Source organism: Denticeps clupeoides, chromosome 19, assembly GCF_900700375.1.
Source record: "Denticeps clupeoides chromosome 19, fDenClu1.1, whole genome shotgun sequence".
Taxonomy (NCBI): domain Eukaryota; kingdom Metazoa; phylum Chordata; class Actinopteri; order Clupeiformes; family Denticipitidae; genus Denticeps; species Denticeps clupeoides.
The window spans coordinates 9,360,120-9,383,918 of NC_041725.1; the positions used below are offsets into that span (position 1 = coordinate 9,360,120).

The 23,799-nt window shown below is 45.1% G+C and overlaps 2 protein-coding genes across 3 annotated transcripts; both read right to left on the bottom strand.

Annotated features, from left to right (window-relative positions):
* Positions 1 to 395: 395 nt before the first annotated feature.
* Positions 396 to 2,681, bottom strand: LOC114768955 (ras-related protein Rap-2b). The gene has a single exon (XM_028961513.1). The coding sequence runs from the start codon at positions 2,481 to 2,483 to the stop codon at positions 1,932 to 1,934; it is 552 nt and encodes a 183-aa protein (XP_028817346.1). The 5' UTR covers positions 2,484 to 2,681; the 3' UTR covers positions 396 to 1,931.
* A 13,717-nt stretch (positions 2,682 to 16,398) lies between these two features.
* p2ry1 (purinergic receptor P2Y1) lies at positions 16,399 to 21,970 on the bottom strand. 2 transcript variants are annotated; one of them, XM_028961940.1, is made up of 2 exons: positions 21,802 to 21,970; positions 16,399 to 21,558 (listed from the first exon to the last, which is right to left on the bottom strand). In XM_028961940.1, exon 2 carries the CDS (start codon positions 21,529 to 21,531, stop codon positions 20,473 to 20,475), a length of 1,059 nt encoding a protein of 352 aa, XP_028817773.1. In that variant the 5' UTR covers positions 21,532 to 21,558; positions 21,802 to 21,970; the 3' UTR covers positions 16,399 to 20,472. The 2 variants fall into 2 exon arrangements, with proteins under 2 accessions (XP_028817773.1, XP_028817774.1); XM_028961941.1 differs by having other exon boundaries at positions 16,399 to 21,561.
* Between the last annotated feature and the right edge of the window lie 1,829 nt (positions 21,971 to 23,799).

The window sequence follows — 23,799 nt, forward strand, 5'->3', positions numbered from 1 at the left end:
TCGCTGCACCAGCAATTCAGTTCATATTAGCGGCCCGTCCCACTAAATTTATTGCCATAGCGGCTCAACGGTCAAGGAGGTCGGCACGGAGGACACCGTAATCGCCAGTTTCGACGCTTAAAGACGGAGTTGAGGCGAAACCATTACAGCGACTCTCGAAGAAGAAGAAGAAGAAGGAGGAAGCTGCTTCGCCACCAGAGCGCGGAAGTGAAATGGAAAAGCGGCCGCGATAACAATCTGGGTCACTTCGGCCACACGGTTTCCTGGAGGTGATTCAGTCAGAGTGGGGAAAAAAGCGACGGGTTAACTCGCGTTTTACGGTTCACATACGACAAAGGTATTGCTGGACCTGCAAACCGAGACGCCGAATGAGGAAAAAGATCAAACACAAGGGAGAGGGTTTGGTTTTTTTTTTTTTTTTTAAAAATGCAATTTGTATTAAAAGTCTTTAAAACAGACAGCTGTTAAAAACGCTGGTCTGAAAATTAAACTTACAATCAGATTAGGATTTCAAACGGTACATCACATCTTCGTTAAAAGAAAAAAAAGAAAAAAACTGGTCTAGATGAAGTGGTTTTTATTTTGTCGCGTGAACTGACGGCTTCTCAGTACCTGTGTGCATTGCCACCTAAAGTCAGCCGCACCTCGACAGCAAGAAACACAGAGGATGGGGGTGGGGGGGGGGGGGGCACGAGCAAAGCCTTAACTCAATGGAGGCAGAGCTGAAGGAACGGCCGCTCCACCTAACAACAGCGAGGCGGCCTCGTCGTAGGTTTCCCGCCAGCGTAGCAGTTCGAGTACGCTCTCAGGTTGGCACAGGGTCAGAAGAGCCCGTTTGTTGGCGGGGTGTTTCTCGGAAGGCACTCGGCGCAAGGAACGGCGTCCACGCGCCACTACTGCGAGTTCTTTGAAGAAAGAGAGAAGAAGGGTGGCACTGGGGTTCGAAACAAACGTGGTCGGAGGGGTGAAAGGTTGTTGTTGAAAACGATGATGATGATGATGATGATGAGGAGGAGGAGGATTTGTACGACTCGGAGTACAGACCCCTCTTTCAGGCTCGGGTCATGTGCAGCAGTTAACAAAAACACACTGTATTTCCTCCTCTGGCGACAAAGCAAGTGTTCGTGTTCCCGCCCGGATTCGGCCGGGTTTAAGTTCCAGTTTTGACTGCAAGTCCCGGGAATCCCAATCCCAGGGATCCAGCTTCCATCAAGACATCACGGTTCCTCAGTCCTGGGTCAAATTCAATTTTTAAAAATAAATTAAAAAAAACGACTGCATCATTGGTGGTGGGGGGCGGTTTGGGGACCACCACCCCTCCAAAAAAAAAAAAAAAAAAAAAAAACTCCAACCGCGAGCAGAATTCCTGAATGCCGAGCAACTCCGGCAGGGGTCTTCTCCTCCCCTGGTGCAGCCATTTCTCCGTCCAAGCCCGGGGAGGAGACGCGCAGAAGGGTCAAAGAATTCCTGCAACACACTTCCACACAAGCGGGTGGGGGGAGAAAAAAAACAAAAAAAAAAGAAGTAAAAATACGAAGAGATGCAAAAACTTCCGACTGCGTTAAAAAAAAAACAAAAAAAAAAAACAGAAATAAACCTGGAGGGGGAATAACTCAAATCCAAGTGCCAACTGTTACCGTGTCTTTTTTTTTTTCCTCTACATCCCAGGGACATTCAAGTATTCTGTCATGTAAACACTGATTTTTAAGAACGTGAGTGTGCAAGACATGATAGGACACTTCCGAACACTGATGACGTCAATTTACACCAGACAGTATTTCGTCGTCTTCAAGCCCCCAAAATGCTCTCTTTTTTTCATGTTTTGTTCTGCAGTTAGTCTCGATTCTTAGTTAAGTGATATATTATTAGTCACTCACCATTGCAAACGAATAAAATAGAATATATATATATGTATATATATCTTTTTTTCCTTAAAGTATAACGCACGACGAGCAGCACTGGTCGTCCCCGTTCGGTGTCGAGGCGTAGTTCATTTGTCTGACGATCTCGGCGAACAGTTCGTCCACCGAGCTTTTATTTTTGGCCGAAGTTTCCATAAACGGGCAGCTCCACTCGTCCGCCAGGGCTTTGCCTTCCCCGGAAGAGACCTCCCGCTCGGCCTCCAGGTCCACCTTGTTGCCGACCAGGATCATGGGCACCCGCTCGTACCGCTTGACGCGGATGATCTGGTCCCGCATGGGCTTGATGTCCTGGAAGCTCTGCTGGTTGACCAGGCTGTAGACCAGGATGAAGCCCTGGCCGTTCTTGATGTACAGGTCCCGCATGGAGGCGAACTGCTCGGTGCCCGCCGTGTCCAGGATCTCCAGCACGGAGGGCGACGAGTCCACCTCGATCTCCTTCCGGTAGAAGTCCTCGATCGTCGGGTCGTACTTCTCGATGAACGAGCCCGTGACGAACTGGACGGTCAGTGCCGACTTGCCCACGCCGCCGGAGCCCAGGACAACTACTTTGTATTCTCTCATGGCTCCCGAGACGCGGCGCCTCCGTTCCCGAGAACCGCCCTGCTCACACGTCCGCCCCGAGTCGCTGGCTTCCGGCCGGGATGGCGGCCGATCGCGCGGTGGGTGGCAGGCTCGTTCGACTGCGGTCGCGCCCCGGCATCAGAGTGGGGACGCGATCGCGACCCGCTGGACCTGGCGCTGCGACTCCGTGCGACGGGCGCGCGCACGCTCTTCCCACATACACAGCGCGGCGTGCTCACGTCACTAGTCGGGTTGCCAGCGCGCGGCGGCGAAACACGCAACATGTCCCTTCAAACCGGTGCCCGTTCGATAAGTATGTGTTTATTGTTGTGAATTTCGTGACGTCAATTTTCCTTTCTGGAATTGTGCACCACAAACAGGAAAGCGATCAGTCAGTAAATCATAAATCGGGAAGTCCAAACTCACGTGTAATAAGCGAACCTGGCAACGTTGGTCACGACCACAGCGTGCAGGCTGCAGTTTCTTAAAGGTGCAGTTTACTGGGTCACCAGAAATTCCTTCTTCCTTCACATGCAGGGTTGCCAAGTAGGCACAAGTATAAACGAGAGATGTGTCAGTGATTAATTGACATTTAGTTTTTGGCTAGTTGTAGTCTGCACTGCATTACATAGTTTTACACTTATGTATGGCAGTTTAAAAGGCAATTTAAACACATTGAATTTATTGCGCTAAAGAATTAGTTTTTCTTTTGTCACCTTGTGAAGTGTGTCTACATAATGAACATACAATTCATTTGAATGTTTTTTTTTTTTTTTTTTATAGGACAGTCTTTTGGAATCTCGTCCGGCGTATTTCGTTTGTCGTTTGGTTTGTCACTCAGGAATGTTTGTTTTCCTGCAACCTGGCAACATCCGGAACGTCCCGCTATCAGCGCGGCAGCCACGCCTTGTTCTCAAACTCCAGGTTGAGCAATGAGTTTTTCACAGTTGGGAATCCAGGAGGGAAATGCTTAATCCAGGAAAGACAGCAATAGTCTATATATTTTTTAATAATGTTAAGTAATTTCACATTCAGTTTAACAATTTATTCACAGTTCAAAACAATTGAGGTTAAGATTGGTGACAGTGAGAAATTAAAGCTCAGTGCATGTCACTTATTTAATGATAAATCACACCTTTAAGAATTTTAAGATTTGGTCATTGATCAAATTAGGTGAACAATTGTTAGTTTAAGTATGAAAGTTATGTTCACTCAGGACACCGAAACTAAAAACATATTAGGGAGTGTGCATGACTGTCATATCCTGTATTCTGCATTTTGCATGACTAAGCAAACTAGTGAGTTCATTTTATTGTTGTTGCTGGAAGGGACGTCCTTGATTATGTCATTCTGACTAAGAAACTTCCTGTCTGTTAGCATCTCTGAAAGTTATCTACTTATTTTATAACTGTATTGATCACAAGTGGTAATCATGATGTCAGCAATGAAGCACACAGGAAACCAGTAAAACTCATCCTAATTTGCTACAAGACAAAAATTAATACAGTAAAATATATAACAGTAATATAATAACCAAAAAATATTTCAGTCTTATGTCACATGTCATTATACCTTATGAAGGTCCATCTGACACAACTTCAGCAATAGGTACTTTTTTGGCGTGATCGTTTTAAAAAGTTTTTTTTATTGGCCTTTGTCTCGCACCTGAAGCCTCCTTCATTGGCACCACTCTATCTATGTCTAGCATGAAGACTGAGCATTTTTTAAAAATGGAAGGGAGCATTAAATATGTGAAGGAATTGTATACAAAAATGCTTTCATCTAAGAAGAAAAAATGATCTGTGTTTAAAATGGCTGAAGTGCCCTGAAGTTAGTAATTAAGAACTGGAGTTCTGGAGTTAGTATTTCAGAATTCAAATGTTTCAGAAGAGAAAATGATCACTGATCTTCACACCAATTAAATCTTGTGATATTCCTCTAACAAAATTAATCCCTGGATGGCCAGAGACATTAGCTAGGAGTTAATGAGGATAATTAGCAGGTGAGAACAGCCATTGTCACCAACACACGGCCATTAATCACAATGCCACGGAGACGTTGAGGCGGGCAGCACATGTGTATTTGTATCCCGTAACTCAAGTCTGCACGCAAATAGATGCTCGTAGGGAACATCAGTACAGCTATAATTCTTCACATGGCACCAGGAAAACTGTCACAATTTGGCATGCATTCCTATTTGACAGAAGTGATTCCTGCTCCTACTGGGATTGAACTGCGGTTGTGTCATCACCCTTGGTTTGGCTTTACTTCAGATATAACAGTTAGCCATCATTAATCATCTTAAGTGAACAACTTCCAAATGAATTGCATGTCACAGACTTGCTGGTCTAATGTCTACTGCTAAATTAAATCATGCATAAATCGTAATTACTTTACTAGATGTATGTACCCAGCCAACAGTAGAGGTGTGATTTGGTATGTCTGGGCCCTTCTGTGTATTACTCTACACTACAGAGAGGCCGTAAACGCTAAACACCAACTGACAAAAACGGCTCATTGATGTGAAAGGAGGCGTCCAGCATGTAAAGCCTATCAGCCCTGTGTGGCAAAAAAGGTGTAATACACACCTACCCTACAACCACTGTGTCCTATTAATTCACTTAAGCACTTACGCTGACATGTTGGTTGGGCCACGCTCTTGTCTAAACAGTCCTCTAGGTGGTTTGGATCGTTTTAGGTGCCCTACATTGAAAAGGGCCCATAATCCAGAATTGATGTTATTCTGTAACAAGAATAAACTAGGCAGCCAGTGTTTTCTTGTTCATTTTGTCATCGGAGTTCTAGAGACACTTACTGGTCGGAATCTGCGCATACGACGTATCGCCACAGGAGGGCAGCATTGCACAGAAAAAAAGAGCCTGGCGTTCCAGAATTAGATTTATTTATTTTGAATCTAACAACAAAAACGTCTACAGTTATTAATTTGGCTTTATTTTTAATTCAAAGCCAGTGACAAAGCTACCAAGAAGAAAAAAAATCCATTACATTTTTCCTATTATTTCGATTTAACGCAGACATTCATTCTGAAAGAACAACATTATGTTTGATGGAAAAGACGGCAACAGAAATTAATTTGAACATTTAATTAAATATTGTCAATGGTAAATGGTTTGCAGGCTTTTGTCTGGTGTTATGTTCACATGCTGTAAGGCAAATCTTTTCAAAACGAATGATTAAATGCATTTTAAAGGAATGTGCTGTCTTGGAGGAGAGCGTGGATGATAAGAGTGTGCCATAAAGAAGCAGTGTTGTGCATTTGGCACAGTACAGTTACAAAGCTGAATTCAGACCAGCAAGATGGGTATTTTTTTTTTTTCAACAATCAGAGCACACAGCCATGCAATTGTCCCAGTGCGTGAACCTCCTATAAGTCGGACGCAACCGGATGGAAGGGAGAATCAGAGTGGGACACAAGCTCTTTCACCCGTCCAACAATAACTGCCTTTCACGCCTGACATTTCATCAGCATTAATATTAAATGCAGAGGGGCCGATAGAGAAAACATCCAGGGGTCATGGCCACAACGGCCGAGAGTGTAAGCTCATTCATGAGAAAGCCTGAGCGCGAATGAACAGTGGATGCTGAGCGTGGCCCAGATGTGCTGCTGGGGTTTCAGTACAACCGCGATGTTTGGAAATGTGTTTCGTTGCAGCTGCAGTTTATGGAAGATGAATGTTGACCTTTGCAGATGGGGTTCGTTGAATGCACACACACGTTCTACGTCCTCAGCTGCCCAATATATCAATCTTTTGTTTGCCTTCCGTCGTGTGCATCTCAGGAACTTGCCAGAAATTCCGTTCAAGAAGAAAAACGTCTGCATTAATCACACAGAATCTCTGCTGACGGTGTGAGGAAGTGAGTGTTCAGTATCACAGCGGAGTAGTGGCCAAGTGACAAGCGGGAAATGTCTGGGAGGGGGATTATAACCCCATCCCGACCAAGTGACACTTGGTGCCCACCATGCTCCACAGCATTTAATGAAGCAATCCCCATCAAACCTGAGTGACAACAATGTCCACTGGTAGCACCTTCGAAATGACCGGAAACTGGGAACATTCTTTATTTGGCAATATTTTGACTAGAAACGAACAGCAATAAGATTATTCATCTGTACCATCTCCATCTATTGTCCTGCCTCGTTATCACCTAGAGAGTTTCCAAATCCAGGCCGCACAACACACAACCCACAACCTTCCTCATTCATCACGAGGATGCGGAGAAAGACCTGAGGCAGGGCAGAGTTCGAGTGATTATTTTCTAATTGCTGCGCCAATAGCTTCCATTCGTCTACACCACATACACTACACCAAATGTTTGAAGCATGCCTTGCTGAAAAGACCCCAAAGGACACAATTTCTGTCGGCACTCTGAAATGTAAAATCTTCTCCAGGGTTTTCAGTCCAATCACATGGCATGAATTCTCAGGTTGTAGTTTGCACTAGACTAGACTGGACTATGATAACTAAAGTTATCGTTTCTGTTGGATAAATGCCCATGACTTCCTAAGTTCGGCACGTATGCCCCACATTTTGCACATTTGTCCAGTCTTAAACATGCCACAATCGCCACCATGTCCTATTTTCTTTTTAGGCCTCCGTATGACCATGAGCTCACAATATACGTACATGTGATCTCCAATCAACAGCCAGCTATTCCAGACTGTTCTGTGCTTTAAAAAGCAAACGATGTTGTATCTGAATGAGGAAGAAGAACCAGTATTTAGAAAGTGACTTGTTTATTCACCACATTGCCCTTCAGATATATAGGCTGTGCATGTGTGTGTGTGTGTGTGTGTTAGCAGTTCCACAGCTGAGTGACGAGCAGGCATGCAGCACAGGAAGATCCTGTTTGGTTGCACTAAACCAGACAGAGCGAAGCGCTCCGAGGATCTGTAGACGGTTTACTTAGAACTACGTTCAAACACAGACTGGCTCAGTGTGCCGCAGCACCACTTGTTAAAACAGCGGGCCGCTTCAGCAGTAGGTGACACCTCAACTGTAAAATGTCAGCAACGTGTCCGTGATGTTTCATCATTGTGACAGGTTAATGTTCGGGCATTTGTGTCTGTGTTCTTACGTGAGGGCAGAGACAAAAGCGGAAAGTGTTGTTTTAGCCCATTTTACTTTTATCCAGTCCTGTTATGATTATAATAATGTTGGTTGTCAGATGTGGAGGGAGAGAATAAAATCTTATAATTAAAGTACAACTCTCATTTTTGGCCGTTATGTATATGACATGTCAGCTAATTTATTCTGTAGTAAAATATTTTTTTACTTTTGCACTTTCACCAGTGCAGGTGCTGTTTTAAATATCCCAATTTTAGTGCAGTTAATATCCTAACTTTTACGTTTGACTACAGTTTTGTCATAAAATAAAATTCTTTGTTCTGTGTGAACTGGTTACAGGCCTGCACTACAGTATTTTAATGAACGTGTCTGTACGTGGCGAGTCAAATGTTATTGGAGGGGGTATTTTTCATGAACCTGTAATCCATTTGCTTAATTATTTGTGATAAATTAATATAATGGTGGTATTGTACTTTAAGAATGTCCATGCATGAAAAAGGCACAAACAGACGGTAGACATTTGCATGGCCAAGCTCAGAAATTTGAAGGCCTGTGATTGTGTGAAAGGTCAAGTGAAAAACAAACGAATCATGGCTCTCGAAAGAAAGAACGGTTGAGGCAAAAGTGGAGGGTTGTGTCCCGACATGTCACGCCTGATCAAAGTCAGAAGTACTTGCAGAGGCACAGCGAGCTAATTTTAGCTGGACATTTATGGCACCACTATCAACTTACCAAACCAGCCTCCCACAATGGGAGGGGAGCTCTGTCTGCTCACACACCAACCAACCCCACCACCTCCAAAAAGAATTGTATTGTAGCCCAGTGATAGCTGACTAGTCTCATGAGATTTTAAAAAGTACATATTCATCTCAAACAGAGTCGGTTGTAGGCTTTTTGGGTTCCTGCTTCCCTCTGACCATGACCTGGATAAGGTGGCGTTTCATGTTTTTCACGTATTTATAGGCTCAGGGTCATTGATTCAGCTCACTGACTCTGTGGAGTCTGGCAATGATAATAGCTGCACCACACAGGCATTTCAAACACACGAAAAAGCTGCGTCCTATATACAAAACAAGTGGTCCACTGAAAATATGACAATATGACAATATGACTGCGATAACTCCAGTTCTAAAGGTGCTAATATTGGATCATTCAGGACTACAGTAAAAAACTTTCTGTGTATGTAGCATGGGAACAAACCACTAAAACTTCCATGTAGATCAATAGGACAAGTAATTGTCTTGTTTGCAGTCTGAAACTTTACCCCCTCAAATAGTCAAAAAATGTTGTAATGTCGTTCCGGATGATGCGACCATGTGAACTTCCTCCCATTCCTGCTCCCAGCAGGTGATCTTTTTTGATGGACCTCTGCCTACCATGCCCTGGGCATTGTGTGGAGAATGTATATAGAAGGAAGAGCGTCAGGTCACACCCGCATGGCTGAAGGCCAACCAGTACAGTGACCGTAAAATCCATGTTGGCACATGTTTGAACTCAGACAGGGGTCAGCAACCACAGGAGCATGAGGGTCTCCTATATGGTTCCATCACAGATTAGTCACCGTGCACAAGCCACAAAGTATGCCTGTACCAGAAGAGTTCAATGGGAGTACATTTTTGAACATAATATAGTTATATGGGCAAAATTCTTCTTGTTCTAACGTCATGTTAGAACGCTCTTCTTCAGTGCAGTACAACATGCTTCACTGAGACCAGAGCTAATTGGAAACATGTTTATACTATTTCCTCAAGAGTCTCTTTGATTTCAGGAAATAAGAAGGTCACGGTGCAGGAGGAGCTGATGAGCTCAGCTAAACATGAGGCACTTTACATTTACAGTCAGTTTATAAATCCTGACAAAGCTCAAAACATCTAACCTCAGTTGGATGGGGTCAGGGGTCAACTCTCAGGTCTGAAATATGAGGGAAGTTACCCCATTTGCACATTCGTCATTTTGTATTTTTTCGATGATGTTGTCTTAGTCGTTTTCGCTCCATTAAGCATGCATATTACGATTCGGAGGCATCTCCAACTGAGCAACAATCCGCTGTTCACACCTCCGAGGTTAAAAAGAAAGCTGCACTAATCCGTATTTTTCCTCCTGCTCCCTTCCCGTCCTTCTCGTCAGCTGATGCGATCACTCGGAGAGCAGCAGCCGCAGGGGACTGTCCTCGCGGTCTGGCGAGTCTGCAGCAGATTGCTACAATTAATGGCGGCGTGGGGCTTCACGCTTCTGCCGAGGTTTCACTTCCTCCCTCCCTCCCTCCCTTCCAAGCACAAAGCAGCCACAGTGCTGCAGGGACAGGGGACACCGCAGCAGAAGCACCAGCAGCCTGATGCCAGTCAGTATTCCTCCACGACCGGCCACGTCTGTCGCCCCGTCTCATACAGCTGTTGCATAAACAGCTGTCCGCCGTATTTCCTACCATCCGGGGCTGCTGAGGGAAATCCGTCAGAACGCGCTTCTGTGATGGGTGTGAGTGAGCTTGTAAAGGTCAACCCTGTCGACTCACGCGGCGAGTTTGTGCCTGTGTGGGGGTGCGTGGGGGCTGTTTTTGTTCAGGTAACTGTGACCATTAATCACCTGCTGGTTGCTCCGCCGTCTGGGCCGCGCCCGGCTCATACAGCCCTGGGATTAATAGGGTCAGCCAGCGGTGCAGCATGTTTTAATAGAAAGGAAATAAAATGGAGGGCTGGGATGGGGGGGGGTGGCGAGGAACAACGTGCGAAATAAGTGTGTGTATGACGCACGCGTGTCTGTGTGGGTTTTACACAGACGAGGCAAGAGACAGCTAGAGTCGGGAAAGAGAGAGAGAGACAGGGGCTCAAAGAGAATTGAAACAAATGGAAATAATCACTTTTTCAATAATGTATAATTTATTGTTCTCATGCTGGCATATTGCAGATTCAATCCCTGTAAATGATTTTATATTATCTTGGAAATAAATGAGGCAGAGAGCGGTGCGGTGTGTGTCTACGTGTGTGTGTGTGTGTGTGTGTGTGTGTGTGTGTGTGTGTGAATGACTGCACCGCATCTCAAAGGGAAATACGTCCTGTCAGCTGCTTTAATACCTGTTGGCAGAGGCTCTCCTGCACTCCACCACTTCATCCGGCTAATGGAAGCAAAATGGGTTTCATCCTTTCTGCCAATGGGACAAGTTGCTTTATTATTCTGCCACCATTTGGAGAGATTTTGTTACTGTACTGTTACTAGGGTATCGGCCTGCACTGTCAAAATACAACAAAGCCAAGTGTTTTGCAATGCGTCCGTTCATCCCTTCCACAAAGCCATTTGCTCAGGTCAGGGTCTCACCAAGCTGGAGCCTGTCCCAGCAAACCATGGCCACCAGGCAGGAACAAACCCTGGACACAACGGTTGCACGTATCCGTCGCCAAATTTGCTTTGTCCATTCACCTAACCTGTGTTTCATTGTACTGTGTGCTGAAAAACCTGCAAACTTCACACATACAACCCAAGTCAGGATATCGCTGATCATTATATCAGTGTCAGCTTGTATTGACATAATGAACCATTATAATTTGTATAATGAAATTCAGAATATTTGAAAATGATTGCTAAAAATGTATGTAAAGACAATGAACTGATCACAGTGAATTGTGGGGTTATAGCACTTCTGTGGGGTTTTTCATCACTTCTGTGTTCAGGATCTGTTGGGCGGGCCATAAGTAATGACCCGATGACACACTGGAGCCACCACTTAGTATTTCTCCGCCTGTAAACAGATCACAATCACTGTTGCTGTTCTAAAGCCGTTCTCCATAAAAGATGTTCTCCATCCATTAGCAAAGATAATGCTAAAGGTCCTATGGCATTCTGTTGCGAACAGAGGGGAGGAAGGTTATCTGAGAGGACATGCCCCCAGCATTTCAGGACAGAGAGCACTGCTCCTTCAACCTTAATTTCATATATGATTTGTATGATCATTCAAATTTGGAAGAAGGGCTAATGGCACTGTTCTTTATGGTGTGAAAATGAACTTAAAATCTGTCAAGCTGCATCCTACACAGAGAAAGCGCATCATATTACCAAGAATGGTTTAAAACAGTAAAAACAATCTATCACCACTGAATGGGAGAGAGGGATTAAAATGAACTGATACAGGCGGGGGCTGACGGTACCGTTGCACTCTGATTGTGTGATTAAGGGACGCTGTCAAGAGAAGGGGGTACCTGCTGACAGGCTAATACTTGAGATTGCCTCTTTTATTCCCTATTACCGTGATTCACTGTGCAGAACAGGCATCACAGAGAAAGAAAGAGAGAGATTTGATTAAACGGAAGAGCTTTATTACATGATTTTGCAATTCTCTATAATAGATTATATAAGTACTGTTTTGTAGCAAAGAGCACCCCCCCCCCGCATTTTTTGTTTTCAAATAAATAAACACGTAGATAAATAAATAAAACTATGTTCTTTGTGCTCTGCAGCGTCTCTGTTAATGTGCAGACACACTTCGCCACGTCCATATGTCATGTGATCCACTCACCGGTGTCATAAACGTCCCTGCCGGTCAATAATTTCTGTGTATCATTGACAGATTACGATTGTCCCACGACTCCCGTAAAGACCAATCCTGCCTCACAAGTGAGACAAAGTCCAGGCAGGAAGCGATGGAGACCTGCGGAGGAACAACGTGCAGGCAGGAGACAGCTGTGGCAGGAGCCATCGGCAGGAGCATAAACTCAGCCCGACCCCCCCGCTGGATTTATGACCTCACGGCCCAGGCATCAGCACAAACAGCTGATAAAAAAAAGGAAAAATAACGAAGCATTAGATAGGATGTACAGTGTGTACAGTGACCACATGTCCTCTTTAGTGTTTATTCTACACAGTATTTACACACGGGGGGCAGTGGGGGCCTAGTGGGTAAGGAAGCAGACCTGTAAACAGAAGCTTGTCGATCCCGAGCCGCCAAGGTGCCACCGAGCAAAGCACACTGCTCCCCGGGCGCCTGTCATGGCTGCCCACTGCTCACCAAGGGTGATGGGTTACATTTCGTTGTCACAGTGCTGTGTTTCACAATGACAATCACTTCACTTTTACTTTTTTTCACTTTCACATGGACGCTAGGCGGGCTGCATAAGATGTACCTGTTGTGTTGCGAACTTATAGTGCCGGTAATCTGTGTGCATGTTTGGTCCTGAGGTGACTATAAAAGGGGTGTCTGTAATGTCTGCTGACGGCCCGTTAATAAGGAAACGCCGTGGTCGTTTACAACGTTTATTTCACAGTTACTTGTAGACTGATCCTCAAATTGAGGGTGACCTGTCCTGCCGGTTCTGTTTACTTCTCCAGTAGCTCCCACCACACAAATACACACACACACAAATCATGACACTGAGGCAGATTCATTTCAAAGCTCACATCTTATCTCATAACTCATATCGCAGCAAACACACACTCTCTCTCTCTCTCTCTCTCTCTCTCTCTCTTGCACTGTCACTGATTTCCCTGCACGCCCTTAATCCTTTCCTCAAATGGCTCTTTTGCCCATTTCCCCATTTCCCGCAGCAAGACCGCCTCCGAGCAACGTGTGGCTTTGTCTCACAATTCTATTTGGGGTGTTCGACGTGGGTGACTGTGCACCGCCTTCGGTGATAAAAGGTCAGAGAGTCAAAGCTGTTGCTAGTTTAACTGACTGTGGAGGGAGACAGACAGGGAAATAGCAAGATTTCCACACTTTGCTTTGATCACATCAATCACAGTTTTTTTTTTTAACTAGAAAACAGACAAGACAAGTTGAGGTTTGACTTCTTCATCATATTTCACTCGGTGAGGGCACATAACACGACGCAAACGTTCAGCTATGGCACAGCGTGAAATTCGGGCCGTCTGCATGTTAGCAGCAGTAATGAGGCTCGCTCAGTCCCGTCCTTCCTGTTTGTATGGTTCTGCTGTAGTTTTGATGCCGTTCCAGGAGCAAGATTATCTAAAGTCGCTGCTCCTCCTCCCCCTGTGTGCTAGCACAGAGGCTTCATTATTCCCGCCGCAAGCAGTGGGTGGGTGAATTAAAATGGGGCCGGGATCGCATCAATCACGGCGCCAATCACGCAGTTCTGTGGAAGAGGTTTAACATGCATCGGCATTTTGCTAACAGAGGTGCGTCACATGCGCAACTCCTGTGCCGGGCCGAATCCAGCCAGGGCGGGGCTTGAAGTGCACAGGTGAGTCAACTGGGTCAGGAGACGTCTGTGTCGTTTACCCCTGAGGCCACACACAGTAGGTAAGATCTGGAGGAAACAAGATTAGTTTTTGTCTCCTGACAGATTATTAGTTGTTGACTATGCAACAGAAATGTGAGGGAACGTACGCTCCCACGTGTTCTGTGTGGCTGGCTGTGTTTTTGTGTCCTGTCTCTTTTAGGTGGACTTTGTGGGAGGAGCTGAAGCCTACCAGCTCCACCTACCAGCAGCCTATTGGCCACCTCCACCTATATAAAGAGACTTCAGATGGTGTTCGGGAGGTCCCCAGGGTCTGTTCTAGGCCCTTACTCTTTTGGCAGGTCCCCAGGGTCCCCTTGTTGCTTTGTGTGATCGACCCCTTTGTTGTTAGCCTGTGTTAGCCTGTTAGCTTTATTTGCCCTTTTCGCTTACTTTTGTGCGTGTTTGAGTTATCCCCGCTGGACCATCACTTTTCTTTGGGCTGTTTAGATGTTAGTTAGCTGTGCTGAGTCCGCTGTTTTATTGTACCTGTTATTTCACTGTAAATAAAAGCACTGTTTGTTTGCTTTGTTTGGTTGCGTGTGTAACAGTGGACGTCCTCCTCTCCACACACTTTTCACGTTTCTTAGACCCATAGACTTAGGAACGTGGCAAATGTAAAAGACCTGTCAAGATGGTAAAATGTCCAGATTTAATGTGAGCATGTGGAAGTATTCACAATTATGACGAGGGCAGTGGTGGCCTAGTTGGTAAGGAAGCGGACTCATAAGTTGTGGGTTCAAATCCCAAACAACCAAGGTGCCACTGAGGTCCCCATGAGTAAGGTACCGTCACTTCTCCCCGGGTGCCTTTCAAGGCTGCTCACTAAGGGCGATGGCTCTGTGTGCACCGTGTGCTGTGCAACATTGTTTCACAATGACAATCACTCTTAATTTAAAAAAGAATAGTATAAAGTATAGTAGAGCATAGGATACTATGCTCTCTAAAAATTGAACATTAGAAATACATTAGAAATGTCTGCTAAAGTGTAATGTGACACTGTAAACTGTAAGTGTAATTAAATGCTTTTACCACATTAATGCAGATTTGCTGAATCCTATCAAGTAATGTTTTGGGGAAAAAAACTGACAATCTTTACAATGAATATCAGTGCATTACAGACAGACCTGATATCTTGCTTAGGTCTTTGTGGCTAAATAATGTGCTACTACCATCGTATAGACCATCAGCCACTGGCTCATATTTTACCATTACTATCTACAAATCAATTTTCAATCGTCTATCAATATTGTTTTCTAGAAATCAAGGCGGGGGGTTGTATTCTATGCATTTCTAATAATATCAACATCAAATATTACCTATCTGAGCCCTAATAATCACAATCATAATCATCAGTATTTTAGCCCTGGCACAATGCGGGAACAATAACACTTGAGGTAATACTGGTCCTGCTGCCCATCCAGCACTCACTCTCGAGTGTTCTTGCTTAAATGTCTGCATCAGGTAAGTGAATTGTCTGGCGTAAATGGGATGTTTAACCTCACTGTTGGCTAATGGCACTACATCAGACAGGCCGAGTCACCTCCACTCCACCATCCTCCTTTGGCCCAAGTGCCGGCGATGCTCTTGGGAACCTGAACCCAGGACTACACCGCAGGCTGACTGCATCATTACTGCTAAATTAAATAAAGAAATGCACTCGTCACTAAATGTTTCTGCTGCTTGTGAGGGGCCTGACCCCAAGGTGGACACATAAAGCAGAATATGTAACTGGTACTAGGGCATGGGAATGACTGAGAGGTGCCACTCTCAGTATTTACAGAATTTAGGGCTGCTCTCTAAAGGCCAGTTCACTTTTTAACAGCAAACAAACAGAAAAACAGAAACAGCTGCATCGACGCACGGCATGTTGGTGTTTATTTGCCCTCCATTTCAACTGCTTGCCAGCAGCACCGCAATGCGTGACATGCCACGTGTAAACACTGAGCAACAGCGATCTCACACAATAACACGCAATCCGCAACTCACTGTACTCAGATATCCGGACGCCAGTTCTGTCTAATCTGCACGCTAAAAACCAGACCGCAGAGGCAATTCTGGGAGGCAATCTGGACGGGTGACAGAGTAAATAGTTTCTGGATCAGGAAGCCAGATGTCAAAAAATAAAAGTTCATTATGAATGTGAGTATGACCCCCCCCCCCCCCCCCCCACACACACACACACACACACACACACACAGCCGAAATGAAATTATTTTCACATGAGATGAATAAACCATAACTAGACATGTCCAGCAGCAGGATATGATAATAATGCATAATAACATGAGGAAACTAATTATGTTCTGAATCTAATACAAACTTGAATTAACTAATAATGATCCTCGAGATGTGTTGTGCTCATTCAATGCATTACATTTGGGATTTGACGAAAGCACACTTTTATTTGTTTTCAATATTAAATTTGTGAAAAAATATTATAATGCAAAATGTACTACATAATTAATAATATTAGCCTGTACATTACATGAAGGATTTTATGTTGCGAGTATGCACTGTTCACCAGTTGGATACCATGACATCTAATGTACGTTTTACGTGTGTATGTCAATTAATTGGGAAAAAAAAAAACTGGGATAGCATCTGGATACTTGAGTATGCTTTATATATCACAATGAATTTGATCAGTGGTTCCCAAACTTTTTCCCTGAAGCACATTTCAATAAATGATAGTCACACAGTCAGTGTTTTTACTGCACCATTTCCATACAGCCATATGCAATGTACAGCTTTTTAGAAGACCGGCTTTCTTTGTGCACGATACGAACACTAGATTGAGAGGGAAATGAAATGTGTGGGTTTAATGTACAAATCGCCATTTCACCCCGTCAGCATCCATTTTAGCATATCTATCACTATAATTAAAACACGTTACCTCAAGCACACCTAAGAATTGCAAAGTGAACAAACATTTAATTACAAAACTAATGTTTAATAAATCAAATTTACAACATGCGAAATAGTTTTACCAATCAACAAAGCAAATTAACAAGCAGCGAATCATACGAAAAGGATAGGTACTATGGACTGCAAGTTTGTGTTTCTAAAATGATACGAACCCGAGCCGGGCCAATATTTACATCTCTAGTCTATATAGCATACAGGATTATACAGAGTTACATTTTCCTGTGTGTTACTGTCCCCCATCACCCCCTGAGGTTGGGAACCACTGAATTAGTTGAATTTGTTTTATCGTGCTTGAATGTAATAGAAAGTGAACCAGTGATCAACCTCTCTAGCCAACATTGTGTCCAAGCTCAAGTTGAGTCAGCATTTGAGTCAGCCTCTCCATGATGTCCTAAATGCAAAAGCCATCTGATTTTGCTTACAGCAACAAGGCATCACAGTGAGGCTCTCAGAGACCAGAAATGCAATGTTGAGTAATTGCTTTGGCCTTTAGTTTAAGACCAAAAATGGATGAGTGAGATTAAGCTGTCTAGTCATGAATAGTACAACAAAAAGGAGTGATCCGCCAATATATACATTCGTATGACATCTATAACCCAATATATTTATGCACATACATAATGGCCTATATATATATATATATATATATGCTCACTCACTCAATTTCCATAACTGCTTTACACTGTATCGTGCCTGCCCATACCAGGACACCGCAGGGTGCGGTGCCAAACCACCACAGAGTGCAAACACTCACACCTACAGAAGATTCGGAATTGCCAATCCACCTTGTTTGGATGCCTTTGGACTGCAGGGAGAAAAGCGGAGAAAATTGTGCAAAAAATATATTTTGGGATCCATCTTGTGGTCATGACAGATGCCAGGTGAACACTGGGATACAAGGGCTTCTCACCAATTCACCAATTGAGTCTACATTCTCACACCAGAGCCAGGGCTTCAGAGCCTGGGCCAATTCAATCAGCGAAAGGGGCAAACACAGTAAAGCGGAGCCACTGCAGAGCCAGACGGCTGACAGATGTGATCTCGGCCATAGCCGTTAAACGGCCGACAGGAACAGGTCCGTTTGTGCTATAATTCGCCAACTCACGTTGGGGTCTTTTTGTCCCACCGGTGAGGGACAGCACTTGCTGGCCTCAGCGCTGACCACCTCCTCACCTCCCTCCGTCATTCCTTTCCCCAGTCATGGAGGGCAAGTTTCTTTAAAAGCGAAGAGGTCGCTAGCACCAAAGGCTGTCGTGCCTCAGCTAGTCTAATCTTCTATGGCTGAAGTTTTTTTTTTTTTTTCACATCCAGCAGCCTACGCTCATGAGCATACGAGTCCTGGAAGTTCTGGCATGTGCAGACATGAGTGTGGGTTCACCTCTGCAGGAAAATGAGCCAACAGGACAACATAAAACTCGATTGCCTAAATAAACTAATATTTCCAACGTGGCCGAGCAGTAATAGCCGCAACCACAACTGAAGCCACCAGTTCAAAAGGAGAACAGAGCTGCTACAACCTTTCAATCAACAGGACCTCCCACTAAACCAACCAGGCAAAGGCAGGAAATAAAAAGTCATTCTATTTATACAGCACATTTAGACACAGATACTGGTGTCCCGTGCCAGCAAAAGGGGCTGGCCTGGACTCCACAGTCTCCCGTTCCCCACGTTAAAAAGTTCAGACCTTTTGTTCCGGAGCACAAAGGGCGTCTTGGGAAACGCTTGGAGGAAAAGAAAAAGGCGCTGGCCTCCTTTAAAAAAAAAAAAAAAAAACCTTCCTAGTTTCCCTTCCCTTTTACTTAAAAGGGAAGAAAAGCCAGAATAGTTTGAAAAAAGGCAGTTGCAAAAAAGAAAGGAAATGCAATACGACTGCCATTAATAACAATGCTGCCCCCACTGACATTCATTCACTCATGAGGATAAGAACACAATATGTAAAAACAACACAAAGACACACAGAGGCGGTATAAAGTAACTGTATATTAGAAAAAAAACAGAATTTAGGTGAAAACCATTTTATATATATAATTTAATATAGGCCTTATTTCGACATGATTATATCGTAATAAATAATAATAAATATAGGCCAGCCGGACTAAACGTATATGGGTAAATATGGGTATAGCATGAAACTGTTACTTATGCTAGTGTTAACACTGAGGTACTGGTTGATAATTATATTAACAATAACACGTATGTCCATATCGCAACTTGTCATTTTAATAAACTGCTTAGACATAAATAAATGCAGTACACAGAGCTGTGCTGAATATGAATGCGTGATAAGGTATACATACTGAGATTTATTAAGTGATGGAAAAAAAAACAAAAAAACAAAATATGATTTTTTTTATGTGCTATCTATGTTTGGAACGTATGTAGTCAGATGTGTTTCACGGGACTAAATCAGTTCTGTTGGAAATGCACCTCAGATCAGATATCTTATGTTTAACTGCTGCAACTTAAAATGAGAAATATTAGATTTATTATTTCACATCTCAGTTCTAGGGATGACCGTCAGACTCTGCAGTGGCGTCTAGTTTTGCACCATTACACCGAAATGTTCATTCAATTTTCTGTTTGAAAAAAAAAAGCTCTGATGCTAATATAAGTCTAGTAAGACAAACGGATGCAATATGCATGGCCATAAGCATACTGCTACCTCACTTCACACACACACACACACACACACACACTTTTTTTACCACACTCTTCTGTGGAGTGCTATCTGTCACCAGAGATAAGGATGCCAGAGCGTGCCACCAGCATTCCTGCCAGGTCATGTGACCTGGACGCGAAAAACACATTGAAGTTCATGGAGGAAGGTGGGGTTGTTTATATTTTCATATGCATTTGACCTTACCCCCCACCCCCCAAACACTTCTCACAGCTCAGCACAGAACACATGCAATAAGTTAAGTCTTGATCGAATCTTGTTAACATAAAAAAAAAAACACAGAACATCAACGTATCAGCAATTCATCCTTTTTTTTTACAAAAATAAAGAAGCTTCTACAAAACATTTAACAACATTATTTACTGCAGAGCGAGGATTGGCGCCTTTTCCCTTCATACTTCAAGTGGAATCGGCTGAATGATGCGTGTGGCACAAAGACGCACTATACGGGAACAAAGCCACGCGCGACATCTTGCTCTGCGTGAAGTTCTAAAAGTACGCTGACCTCCCGGTGTTGTGCAGAAGAGCAGAAAAGAAACACATTCATAGCACGTTACAAGAGATTAACAGCGTGGCACATACAGGTCGGACTTTGTTAGTGCTTTGTTCACGTTTCACCAGGGTTACGTACTGGCCAGTCCATCCAGGATTTTGCGATTTAACCCACGTGAGTTGACGTGCAACTGCGCATGCGCAGCCATGCACGCAGGCCGGAAGGAGGAGGAGCTGCGCCTCACCCTCCAGGCCCTTCACCAAAAGGGTTTCTACTGAAACAGCCTATTCAATTAACACGATAGACCGGGCCCATGTCACGGATCAAGGCTACTCTCACTTCCTCACACTCCCCGTCATTTCCCTCCCACGGCACCGCAACGCGCTCGTCCTGGAGGGACCGTCCAACGGCCCGACTTCATCGGGTATGGGCCTTTTCCTCGTCTTCGGAAGTCCTCCGGGGCCGGCTGTTCTGGTAAAGCGCATAAAAAACAAGGAGCGGCTACATAATACTGGCAAAGTATGATACAGTACAACAACTCGGAATATTTCACCCCGCGGGTGACGGCAGGTCTTCCGTCCGATCAGAACTGCCGGTCCCCGTTCTCTGTGCACTCCGGCAGGCTGTTGAGGGCCGTCTCCTCGCTCTTAGACTGCAGGGGGTTGTCCCCCTTCCTGGACGCCTTTTTGGTGGCCTTAGAGAGCCGCCGTCGGAAAGTGTCCCCGGCCAGGAAGTAGAGGATGGGGTCCACGCAGCTGTTGAGGCTGGCCAGGCCTCGGGTCACCTGGTAGGTGGCGTAGACTTTGTTGTTAAAGTCGCACATGTCCGGGCTCTGGAAGTACAGGCGCGCCCGCATGTTCAAGTTCTTCATCACGTGGAACGGCAGGTAGGAGACGGCGAACACGGCCAAGACGATGATCACCAGGTGGATGGACTTCTTCCGCAGGGGCGCGTTGTTCATGTCGTTGCATATCAGCGCCTTGACGATTAATCCGTAGCAGCCGAAGATGATGATGAAGGGGATGCAGAAGCCGAAGACGGTCATGCACATGCTGTAGATGAAGTAGCCCTGCAGCTCGTCCTTGGTGGTGGTGTCATAGCAGGTGGTGGAGTTGCCCTTCGGGCCGGTGCGCGAGTAGTACAGGATGGGCGAGATCCCCGCAATGACGAAGAACCAGATGAGCGCGCAGGTGCGGACGGCGTTCTTCTTCTTCAGCCGGCCCAGCGACTTGAGGGGGTGCACCACCCCCGAGTACCTGTGCACGCTGATGCACGTGAGGAAGAGGATGCTCCCGTACAGGTTGACGTGGAAGATGAAGCGCTGCAGCCGGCACATCGCGTCGCTGAAGATCCAGTCGGTCTTGTTGAAGTAGTAGAAGATGAGGAAGGGCAGCGACAGCACGTAGCAGAAGTCGGCCAGCGCCAGGTTGAACATGTACACCGAGATGCTGCTCCACGGACGCATGTGGCACATGAACATCCATATCGCCAGGCTGTTCCCGACCAGGCCGGCGATGAAGACTATGATGTAGACGGTGGGCAGGTAGTAAAACTGGAAGCCCGTGGTCAGGGTGCACGTTTTCAACGTGCTGTTGGCGTCGCTGGCGTTTGGAAAGGCGGTCAGGTTCAAGTCCGATGTCATGTTGTCGGGGGCAGGCACGTGTGTTCACTGCTTCAATAAAAAAACAAAAAAAAAACAGAATAATATACAAGTTATGAACGACTCCCAACAAAATACCCGGATATGTTTCCCTAATGTTGTATCATTACGGCCTTAATGGAACGGCGGAGGCAAATTGGATTTGGAGCGCGCCACAGTTCCCATACTAATTACGGCACCCCGCCGCCCTCCGTTCCTTTAAGAACGGACATTTATATTCCAAAAATGATCAAAGAAGTTGCTGCCACGCACCGTTCGCTCGCGTTCCAGCTCCTCATTCCCCGCGCCGCCCTCCGACTCGTCTCGCACGAACTCTCCGCCGTCCGCCGCCGGACCGACAGGCACTGCTGCTGCTGCCGCCGCTCCCGCCGCCGCCGCCGCCGCCGCGCTGAGACGAGCGCTCCGGAGAGGCGACGCGGGGGTTGCCAGGTCGGGGAGAAAAACTTCCTCCCGGAAAAGCTGGACAGCACAGTGGCGACCTAAAAGACCTGCCAGCAACACTGCAACAAAAAGACTGGCTTACCATTCGAATTCTACTAGTTCTTCTTCAAAACACTAATGCAGTAGATTAAACGTTTAGATTATACGTTTGTTGCATAGAAAAACCACACACTTACTCCGAATATAACCGGCCAGTTTAGCGTGAAAGCCACGACTCTGGCAACCTCCAAGGACGGGACGTTGGCGGGAGAGGCAGCCGAGCTCCTTCCTCCGGAGCGGTGAGACGTGCGGGATGGGCGAGAGACAGACAGCAGACGTGTAATGACCGGGCTTCTGAATATCGCCTTCTGAACGCTTCATTAGCAGGGCTGCCTGCACAGGTAATGCTAAATAAATATTGTGCAAGACAGAATGGATGGCTTCCAGTATCCCATGATCCCCACCACAATTCGTTAGGCAAACATGACGATGTTTAAATTATAAGGAGATAACCCATATTCCTATAGAAATATATTGCTTTCACGTTATTTCTAAATACGTGACTTTCATTTCTACATTGCCCTATTAAAAGCGGCTTTTCTTGGGTGAAAGATGGACACATCCTGTCAGAAATTCACTATTCATTTATGCATACAGTACAGGCCAAAAGTTTGGACACACCTTCTCATTCAATGTGTTTTCTTTATTTTCATGACCATTTACGTTGGCAGATTCTCACTGAAGGCATCAAAACTATGAATGAACACATGTGGAGTTATGTATTTAACAAAAAGTGGAGATCTGGCCTCCACAGTCACCGGACCTGAACCCAATCCAGATGGTTTGGGGTGAGCTGGACCGCAGAGTGAAGGCAAAGGGGCCAACAAGTGCTAAACACCTCTGGGAACATTTCAGGTGACGACCTCTTGAAGCTCATCGAGAGAATGCCAAGAGGGGCAGTGGTGGCCTAGCGGTTAAGGAAGCGGCCCCGTAATCAGAAGGTTGCCGTTTCGAATCCCGATCCGCCAAAGTGCCACTAAGGTGCCACTGAGCAAAGCACCGTCCCCACACACTGCTCCCCGGGCACCTGTCATGGTTGCCCACTGCTCACTCAGGGTGATGGGTTAAATGCAGAGGGCAAATTTCACTGTGTGCATTGTGTGCTGTGCTGCTGTGTATCATATGTGACAATCACTTCACTTTACTTTATCTTTAAGAGTGTGCAAAGCAGTAATCAGAGCAAAGGGAAGCTATTTTGAAGACACTAGATTATAAAACACGTTTTCAGTAATTTCACATTTTTTTAAGTACATAACTCCACACGTGTTCATTCATAAATTCGATGCCTTCAGTGAGAATCTACCAACGTAAATGGTCATGAAAATAAAGAAAACACATTGAATGAGAAGGTGTGTCCAAACTTTTGGCCTGGACTGTACCATTTAAATATTCTCTGACAGATACATTTTTCATTTTGAAATCATATAGGATTCTTTGGCGGAATTTCACATCAATCAAATTTGAATAATAGTACACTAGTTGACATCTGTGAAATGTGTCCTGTGAAACAATGTAGCACTGATTTGAATAACAGGAAATGTTCCAAAAAGGTTCAAATGATAACCGAGCTTTATTTTGAACACATGTAAATTTCTGAGGAAGTGGCACTGAACTAATAATGGGGGGCTTCGGAGTGAACCCCGCATTAATGCCACAGAAGGAAATTTGGCCCATGCTGGCATAAAGCAAAAGAGGGTGTTGCACATTACAAAGACACAAGTTGTTGAAATGAGTAGAGATGAACAGATATTGGACGTGGATTGTTGTGCA

Excerpts from the sequence above, each read along its gene's own strand:
- LOC114768955 (XM_028961513.1), bottom strand. The coding sequence starts at position 2,483 with ATGAGAGAATACAAAGTAGTTGTCCTGGGCTCCGGCGGCGTGGGCAAG.
- p2ry1 (XM_028961940.1), bottom strand. The coding sequence starts at position 21,531 with ATGACATCGGACTTGAACCTGACCGCCTTTCCAAACGCCAGCGACGCC.